At 36.2% G+C, this 10140-nt stretch overlaps 1 protein-coding gene across 1 annotated transcript in view; it reads left to right on the top strand.

Annotated features, from left to right (window-relative positions):
* Positions 1 to 9379, top strand: part of SCAF8 (SR-related CTD associated factor 8) — a gene marked incomplete at its 5' end in the record, with an annotated part of 81791 nt that extends 72412 nt beyond the window's left edge. Inside the window, 4 exon segments of the mRNA XM_079716559.1 lie at positions 1127 to 1271; positions 3020 to 3088; positions 5821 to 6039; positions 7257 to 9379. Of these exon segments, the coding sequence (XP_079572685.1) occupies positions 1127 to 1271; positions 3020 to 3088; positions 5821 to 6039; positions 7257 to 8710 (1887 nt within the window). The 3' untranslated portion in view covers positions 8711 to 9379.
* Between the last annotated feature and the right edge of the window lie 761 nt (positions 9380 to 10140).

Raw genomic sequence — 10140 nt, forward strand, 5'->3', positions numbered from 1 at the left:
TGAAGAAAGCATTAGAGGCAGAGGGAACAACCAGTGCAAAGGCCTGCAGCCAGGAGCATGTTTCGTGTGTTCCTGGAATAACAAGCGGGCAAGAATAAAGTGAGTGAGAGGCAACTTAGTGTAAGTGAGACCTCTGGGGGGACTTTGGTTTTCACTCTGAGATGGGGAGCCATTAGAGGACTTTGAAGAAAGGAGTGACTCAGTCTGGCTTAGAGTTTTAAAGGATTGCACTGGCAACTATTTTGAGAATAGAATAGTGGGCATTGATAAAAGCAAAGAGACCAGTTAAAAGTTGCAGCAATCCAGATGAGAGATGATGGTGGCTCAGACTGGACTGGTGGCGGTGAAGGCAACGAGAAGTCGTCAGATCCTAGGTGTATTGTCGTGGTTTGGCCAGTGCGCGTGGTTCGATTTGAGTTGCGAGGAAGAGCAGAGGCAAGGTTTTTGGTCGTGAGAAATTGGAAAGATGGAGTTACCATTATCTGAGAATGAAAAAGACTGTGGAAGTGTGGTTTGGGAAGGACAGCTGGGAGTTCAGTTTTATGCGTGTGAAGTTTGAAGTGTCTTTCTAGACAGCAAAGCTGAGATGTTGAACAGACCATTGATACAATGTGAACTTCAGGAGAGAGGTACAGCCATGCCATAATACAGATAAATATTTGGGAATTGTCGTACCTAGGATGAGTAAAAGAATTTATGGTTAGGAGTAGAAAACAAATTAATGAGAAATTCAAGCCATTTTAAAGCTGTTAGTGACATGCTTCCTAATGGTGATTAGATCGCATAACATAGCTAGGTATTATAAACTTAGTAGGAGGTGGCAGTGTAAAATTGAGCATGGTATTCACTGTTGCAGTAGGTGCCCACATCTTTACATCACTTGAATGTAAGGTAGATTTCACAGTCTCTGTTTGTTGAAAAATACTGTCTTGCTTTTACCTCAAGTAAGTTCACTTGTAAGAATACAAAAAGGAAGAAAAAAAAAAAACCAAAACAACTTAATATAATGATATTTGTTACCTTCCTATAAAAGAAACAGAAATAATTTACCTTTGGTTGTCCTAAGATGTAATCGTTGCAGATGGATAAAATGATACATGGACTTTTTATTTTCTATCCACAAAAGATTCCAGTAGCTCCAGCAGTGCCTACAGTTAGTTTAGTCCCACCAGCATTTCCTGTGTCAATGCCAGTTCCTCCTCCTGGATTCAGTCCAATTCCTCCACCGCCTTTTCTCCGCGCAAGTTTTAACCCTTCACAACCACCTCCTGGTAAGAAATTTTCATCTTATCGTTTCAACTCTATTTAGAATATCATTTAAAATGTTCCTTTTCCAGGTTTAAACACTGTAGAGCAGTGATTCTCAAACCATATCTTACATCCGAATCACTTGGAGGGCGTGTTAAAGTACAGATTGCTGGCCCAGCCTCCTTTTGAGTCAGTGGGACTGAGGTGGTGCAGGACAGTTGCATTTCGAACAAGTTCCCAGCTGATGCGTATTGTTGGTGGACCACACTTTAAGAAGCACTGACAGAAAAGAAATGGAATCCTTTAAAATCATTGAAATGCCTTAAGATAATTTAAAATTTATGTTGAAGTTTTTATATAAAAGTTCTCTATAGTTATCACCCATTCATCAAAGTATGCATTAAATTATATAGATTAGTCCTCCTAAAAATCATTAGATTTCCATTTTGACATTAGAAATTATAGTATATCTTAATATGCTAATTGAATTCATAATACTTTTTTTGACCTAATTATAGATAAACAGAAGTTCCTTGAATCATTGTTTCTAGGTAAAAACTATAGGTTACTTAACACATATCGATTAAATATAAATAATTGCTTACATAGGTTAGAGATAGAGCTTTTCATATTAGATCGTGGAAGGTTTAGACAAAGGAGAGAGATAATACAAGGGATCAAACGATATATGTTGTTTTTCAAAACTGTTTATTTTTTTTGAACTTCATGAATTATTTGTGTACTATAGAAAAGAATTACTGAATTGACTTCTGTAATTTAAGTTCTTAGTCATTGAATAGAGTTCCTAAAAACTGTCAGCAAGGCCAAAAAGTAAATTCATTGTCTGAAAATGGTTGTAATTTGTCATGTAATGTAAATTTTTTAAATTACAGCTTAATACATAATTTGAAATTGATGCAGATTTTAATAAGAACTTTATATTTTTATATTTTAAATATTGGAAAACTATTCATCAGATACCTTCAATCACAAATCTGTATTTGTGATTGAAAATTAAAATTTTTTCTCAGAAGGTATTTTTAAATGATTTTTTCAAAAAACATACCACATGGATTTTATAGTCTTTATCTAGCATTCATTTGTTGAAAATCACATATCTTTTTTTCCCGTTATTCTTAGCCACTATTTTCTATTGGAATTTAATGGTAGCTCTATATTTTAAAAATGCAGGGAAGCAGGTTTATAGTTTGATCATCTGATATTTAAAATCATAAAACAGCCAATATTAAATTTATTTTATTTATTTCTTATTTTTTATTAAGATTTGTTTCAGTGCTCAAAATAAAATATAGTAATATCCAAGGTTAATAGAAGTATTCTGATATAGTGGGGTAAACAGCATATACATCAAAGTAGTACAATAGCACATTTTACAGATGACATTATTGCATATAATGGTATCAGCAGCTTGAAATACAATGTTTAACTTCCCATGCAGTCACCATGCTAACATATAAACAGGTTGCCTGGCTTGACTTAATCATTGATCTTACAGCATCATAGAGCGTGCCAAGTAAATAGATAGTATATGCTCATGATAGGGATCTCTATGCTTTACTTAGCTTACGAAGGATCAAATAAGGTAGTGTATATAAAACTAATTTTTTAAATGGAAAATATATTCATAAATATGAGGTAGTAATGACTGTTTTAAGAGTGTAGGATTTCATTTATAGCTGTTGGAATCTTTGATTTAAAAGAAAGTGACACTTTGTTATTTTATTTTTGGTCTTTTTTTTTTTCCATGTAGGTTTCATGCCACCTCCAGTTCCACCACCTGTTGTACCACCACCTACTATGCCACCAGTAGTACCAACTTGTGAGTTTTCTACTTTAAGAATTTTCTTTCTTTGTGATAGTGATAATGTGTTGGTTCTCATGTTTGTTAATTATTGTTAATTTTTTTATCATGGAAGTTTTCAGACAAATGCATTTTTTTTGGTTAAATGATTTCTAACAAGTTAACAGTATCATATGACAGTTCAGATTTGCTCTGTTGTATCAAATTTGTGTTTTTCGTTTTATGTATAAAATGTCTTAATTTAGAGCAGCCCCACCCACACACCCCTTTTTAAAAATGCTTCATGTCTTTGACTTGTTGAAAAGCAGTTCACTTCTGTATGCAAGATCCCAAATAATGGGTTTGGTTTTTTTGCTTCTTTGTGGTATCTTCCTTGAATCTCCTGCAAATAGAAAGTTTTTAGCACCATAGGCTTGTTTAGAATATGCTTCAACTTTTTTCGTAAGAATACTTTACAAATGGGGTGCTATGGACTTGATGCAAGATCCCAAATAATAGGTTTGGTTTTTTTGCTTCTTTGTGGTATCTTCCTTGAATCTCCTGCAAATAGAAAGTTTTTAGCACCATAGGCTTGTTTAGAATATGCTTCAACTTTTTTCGTAAAAATACTTAACAAATGGGGTGCTATGGACTTGATATTATATCACATCAGGAGCCATGCAGTGCCTTCTTGTCCCACTTTTAATGATGTCATAATGGATCAGAGCATTCAGATAGTGGGACCTGGTCATTTAAAAAAGTTGCCCTTCAAATTTTCATCAGATGGTTTCATCTTTTGATTATTCTTGCTGAATCTACTTTTCATTAGTTGCAAAGTGGTGACCTTCCGAATTTTGTAATTCCTTCCATTTCTTAGCAAGAATTTTTTCTGTAAAGAAAAACTTTCTCTCATCAACTAGTAGTATTTAGTTACCTTGAAGTACAGTTGTACAGGAGATGCTAAATTCTTTCCTGTAAGTGCAGTTTTTCAGAGTAATGAGTTCTATGGATATCACCTGTGATATCCAGTGACTGAAGGTGGGGGAGGATTTCTCTTATTTCTCCTTCTCCACTCCCTTCCCTCTACTTTTTTCTCCTTCACTTTTAGTAGTGTTTATGGATTAATGGATTTTTACTTCCAAGTGGTTGCGTTCACCTTTCTTTTTGAAGTTCAGTTTGTTCATTTTTGGACAGTAAGAGCCTTTCATGTTACTTCTCTATTCTTTTGAGATGACTGCATCAGTTTTTGAGAGCTTTTTCGCCTAATACTAGACCAAAGGACTTTATTGTAAAGAGAGTGTATATGATACAGAGCTTTACGTTTTGGTGTTATATAACCCACTTTTCTTACATTTTTAAACTCTATTCTCTCCTTCAGTGTTTAGACAACATTAGGATCCTTTTTGTGTTACTGTTGGTTAATTAGGAAGAATTGTTTATTCTTTCTGAAAATTAGAAAAGTGTTCAGAAGCCGTTTCTGAATTCACCATTCACAGAGAGACCCACCTTACTTAGAGCCTCCCTCCCAGTTGTTTCTCCTTACACTGTTCATTTTGGAAAGCTGGGGGTCAATTAAAGGAGAAAGAGAAACAGCACTGTGTGCCAGCTGCTCCCCTAATTGTTCACACTGTCTTACCTAATTCTCATAATTCCCATACATGATCCCGGTTGATTTTTATCCCTATTTTACAGCTCTGTTCTGTGCTAACAGTTTGTCTAGGTAGTCCAGAGTTAAATGTGAGGATAAAAGTTTCTAAAATCCCAAAGTACATGATTTAGTAGTGTTGTGAAATAAGTTTGACTAGAAATTCTGTTTGTGATTTTTATATTCCTCTAGCTTAGTTTTTTAACATATAGATGACATACAGAAGAGTTTTTCTACCCATTCTTTATGCCTTTTTTGTATCTTTATAAAAAGGAAATGTTTTTACCTTTTTATTTGTAGTTCTCATCTGATGAGTTTCCTACCTCATTTGACAAAAAGTAGTGAATGTAAAGACGCTAGTACTTATAGTTTCAGCGGGATTGGGCAGATTTTCACTCTCATATTTGTTGGTCTTCACCAATCATTTCTCTATATTTAGATATTCCCATACTGGCATCCTTGAACAATTATGATTTTTTTTTATTGCTGGGATTTGTTCTTAAGCATGGATCCTTATTTTACCAAACATTTCTCTTGAAAATATTTCTAAAAATTGTTGTTTTTCCCTATTTTTAAAAAATGGGGCTTCCCTGGTGGCGCAGTGGTTGAGAGTCCGCCTGCCGATGCAGGGGACACGGGTTCGTGCCCCGGTCCGGGAAGATCCCACGTGCCACGGAGCGGCTAGGCCCGTGAGCCATGGCCGCTGAGCCTGCGCGTCCAGAGCCTGTGCTCCGCAATGGGAGAGGCCACAACAGTGAGAGGCCCGCGTACCGCCAAAAAAAAAAAAAAAAAGCTTTCTAAATATAATTTAGCTTCTTCAGGATGACTCATTTGTCATTTTGAGCATCAGTTATTATATAATGTGCTAGGTGATACAGAGATGCCATTAAGTGAAACACTCAAGCTGTCAGAAGTTAGTTTTCATTATAAACGAAATAAAGGGACCAGAAGAGAATTCACATATGTCATGTTAACTGAGCAGTCTTACCAAATAATTGGGGAAGAAGGATAGGAAGTCATTTAAAACTTTGGCAAGACCAGTGTTGGTCATACTTAATATTTTAACCTAGCACATGAATTGATTAGCTAATTAAATCTGAAATATATATTCTGCTTCTTTAAACAGCTTTAGTGCAGCCGCCATTATCTATGACTCCAGAAACTGTGAAAGATGTTGGATTTGGTAGCCTTGTTTTGCCAGGTGGTTCTGTTGCCAGCAGTCTTGCTACTTCCACTCTGCCAGCTGGAAGTGTTTTTAATCCTCCAACTAAACAAGCAGAGCCTGAAGAAAAAGTACCTCATCTTATAGACCACCAGATTTCTTCTGGTGAAAACACCAGATCAGGTAAAAAGAAAAAAGAAATCCCCAGAAATACATAGCTAAATCATAATCACTACTTCTCTATATTGGTGTTTAATTCTTAGGTGCCATGAATGTGTAAAACATTTATCTCCTAAAATTCCTGTTATAAAGAAATTTGGCATTCTCTTCAGGATAGTATAGATTTTGACACCTTTCCATTAAGACTCCTTCTCCTCCTGTTTTTGGCCTATTGGAACTGTTTTAATGTGTTATCAAAATAAGATTGCACAAAATATGTATACTTACAGAAAGATTAAAACAAACAAGTATTAGTTATAAGTAACTACTACCAGATATCCAGCTAAGTCTAGAAGATAAATATAGTTTTGAAAGCAGCGAGTCCTTTTTTTTTCTTACTTCCTGCAACTGTAAAGCAGTTTATTTACTTGCATGATGCCACACACAACACAGGCTTTAAGTAGCAGAGCCAGGAATTAAACTCTGTTTTTTAGTTTTTTTAAACCTGCAAGCTCAGTGTCCTTTTGGCTACACTATACATCTTTTTTTTTTTTTTTTTGACATCTTGGAGTATAATTGCTTTACAATGGTGTGTTAGTTTCTGCTTTATAACAAAGTGAATCAGCTATACGTATACATATATCCCCATATCTCCTCCCTCTTGCGTCTCCCTCCCACCCTCCCTATCCCACCCCTCTAGGTGGTCACATGATCTCCCTGTGCTGTGCGGCTGCTTCCCGCTAGCTATCTATTTTACATTTGCTAGTGTATATATGTCAGTGCTACTCTCTCACTTCATCCCAGCTAACCCTTCCCCTCCCGGTGTCCTCAAGTCCATTCTCTACATCTGTGTCTTTATTCCTGTCCTGCCCCTAGGATCCTCAGAACCAGTCCTTTTTTTATGGCACCACTGTTAGTATATTAAGAATTGTTTGTACTTTAGAAAGACTTTTGTTAAAGGTGGAGAATCAGTATAAAAGCTGATATTTTTGTTTAACTTAAAAAGATTTCATGTAAAGATTTTAGGTAGCAGCCCCACCTATGTTTTAATATTTAAATTTCACTACATATGGTATTAATAATTTCAGCTTTAATTTTTTAATATCTAGTATACCTGGATTCTTGGGGGGATACAAGTAGCTGATTAAGCTAACTACTGGCAATTATAGCGTTAATAATTATAAACATAGTTTGCTTTTCACACCAGAATGATAGTGTTATTTTTCTTCTTTCCATTTTAGTGATTCCAAATGATGTTTCAGGTGGCTCTGCGATTTTAGGAGGACAGCCGCCAAATATGACGAACAATTCTGGAATTCTGGGAGTCCAAAGACCAAATGTATCAAGTAATAATGAAATTCTTGGAGTCCGGCCATCTAATGTTTCCAGTAGTTCTGGGATTATTGGAGCCCAGCCACCAAATATTCTAAATAACTCTGGAATTTTGGGAATACAGCCACCAAGTGTGTCGAGTAGTTCTGGACTTCTGGGCATGCTACCCCCAAATATACCTAACAATTCCGGACTTATAGGAGTACAGCCACCCAGTGTTCCAAATACTTCTGGACTTTTGGGAACACAGCCACCAGCTGGGCCTCAACATTTACCCCCTTTAAATCTTTCTAATCAAAGGATGCCTGCAATGCCAATGTTAGACATTCGTCCAGGACTAATACCACAGACACCTGGACCAAGATTCCCTTTAATGCAGCCTGGAATTCCACCTCAGCGGGGACTCCCTCCCCCAGCGGTGCTTGATTCAGCTCTTCATCCACCACCCCGTGGTCCTTTTGCTCCAGGAGATATTTTTAGTCCACCTGAAAGACCTTTTCTAGTTCCTGGAAGACAAAGTGTAGACAATGTTGCTAATCCAGAAAAAAGGATACCACTTGGGAATGATAACATTCAACAGGAAGGAGATAGAGATTACCGGTTTCCTCCCATAGAAACCAGGGAAACCATTAGTAGACCTCCCCCGGTGGATGTTAGGGATGTGGTTGGACGGCCTGTAGATCCAAGAGAAGGTCCTGGAAGGCCTCCATTAGATGGTAGAGATCATTTTGGAAGACCACCTGTAGATATTCGAGAGAATCTTGTGAGGCCAGGCATAGATCATCTTGGTCGAAGAGACCACTTTGGCTTTACTCCAGAGAAGCCCTGGGGGCATAGAGATTTCGACGAGAGAGAGCATCGGGTTCTACCTGTCTATGGTGGTCCAAAGGGCTTACATGAAGAAAGAGGTAGATTTCGGTCTGGAAACTATCGGTTTGATCCTAGAAGTGGTCCTTGGAACAGAGGATTTGGACAAGAAGTTCACAGAGATTTTGATGACCGCAGAAGACCCTGGGAGAGGCAAAGGGATAGGGATGACAGAGATTTTGATTTCTGCAGAGAAATTAATGGAAATCGTTTTGGACGAGATAGAATTCAAAACACCTGGGTCCCCCCTCCTCATGCTCGGGTTTTTGATTTTTTTGAAGGGGCCACTTCTCAACGAAAAGGTGATAACGTGCCTCAGGTTAATGGTGAAAATACCGAGAGACATGCTCAGCCACCACCTTTACCAGCGCAGAGTGATCCTGAACTTTATGAAAAACTGACATCTTCAAGTGAAATAAACAAGGAGAAGAGTGACACAGTTGCTGATATAGAGAGTGAACCAGTGGTAGAAAGCACAGAAACTGAGGGGACATAATCATCACTCAGTAGGTAAAAGATACATTTTGTAAAGTTGTCATCTCTCTGTAATAGATTAATGGCTGACTGGACCATAGTTGTTCACTTTTGTCTGCCAGAATTAAGTTAATCTGATGTTCATGTTCACCTTTCTCTTAATATAATTGTACAACTGACTTGTATAGACATTGTTCTTAATATGAACATGGTAGGTAAACATTTTTTTATTTTTCTGATAAAATATAAATGTTGCCCCCAGATTCTTTTAACTTCAAGGAAATGAATAACAGCTTGTCAGAGACTTCCTATGGAAGAAAGAATTTTTTAGATACTACCATTAGGTTGGATATGGTAATAGATATATTTCAAAATAGCAAGCGGTGGTATATCTTATCCATATCTTTAGGCTGCTGCAGACTTTTAAGGTAATAGACAAAGCTGTGATATTTTATGCAAAGACTGGCTCTAGATATTTGAGGAGCACAATACAGAGATTTTAAAAAGTGATTTTGTAAAATCTACACTATGGTCTCTGTTTCTCCAAAGTAAGTGTTTGTGATTTGTTCCTCATACTGCAGTGAGTAAAAAAGAAAAAAGAAAAAAAAGAAAACAACATAAATATTAAAGTACGTTTCAATGTTGGGTGAATTTTGTTTTTAGATGCCAATAAAACTTATTTGTTTGATAACAGTGTTCTAGGAATTGTATTTTTTTAACCTACAGATTCTTAAAACCATGGATCATTAGCAGCATGTGCTTAGTTGCAGAATTTTTCTATTACTCGTAATAACAACAACAAAGAACCATGTGGTTGAAAAAAGCATGTACTTTGATATAAAAATCATGCAGTCTCATTAGTATGTGTGTAATATCTGTGTATATTTATTGCATAAGCCATATGTAGAGTTTTCTTTCTCTGTACGTCTATTTTCATGCACATACAGAGAAAAATAGAAAGTTGGTAGTTTAGATAATAAAATATTCTTTAAAACTGGATAGAAAATAAGAGAAATTTGGCTAATTGACATTGCTCATAGTTACAGCTCTTAGCCTTTATGATGGTAAAATAAGAAATATTGTAAAGAAATACATTGGCAGTTTGATAATTCTCTTTTAATACAGTTAAGCATGAAGCCAGATTTAGCATCAAGCTGAATCCACGTAAATGCTTGCATTGCTTTGTTTCACACTATTTGCTATTCTGCATAGATAGTGCTTATACTAAAGTACTTACTGGTCACTTGCCTGAAGTGAATTTCTCAATTGCACAAAATGTAGAGTAGTGTTGGTGGATTTTAAAACATTAACTTGTATACCAGAAACAATGTGTCCGTCATGTGTTTTGTAGGCTCTGCATAACGCTGTTGAGATTAGCTTCCAAGGTAAACTGAGTAGCAGAAAAATTTGGGATAAGTTTCCTGTTTTATTTATTATTATTATGTTTTTGCT

This window comes from Hyperoodon ampullatus, assembly GCF_949752795.1.
Source record: "Hyperoodon ampullatus genome assembly, chromosome: 12".
In the NCBI taxonomy this organism is placed as follows: domain Eukaryota; kingdom Metazoa; phylum Chordata; class Mammalia; order Artiodactyla; family Ziphiidae; genus Hyperoodon; species Hyperoodon ampullatus.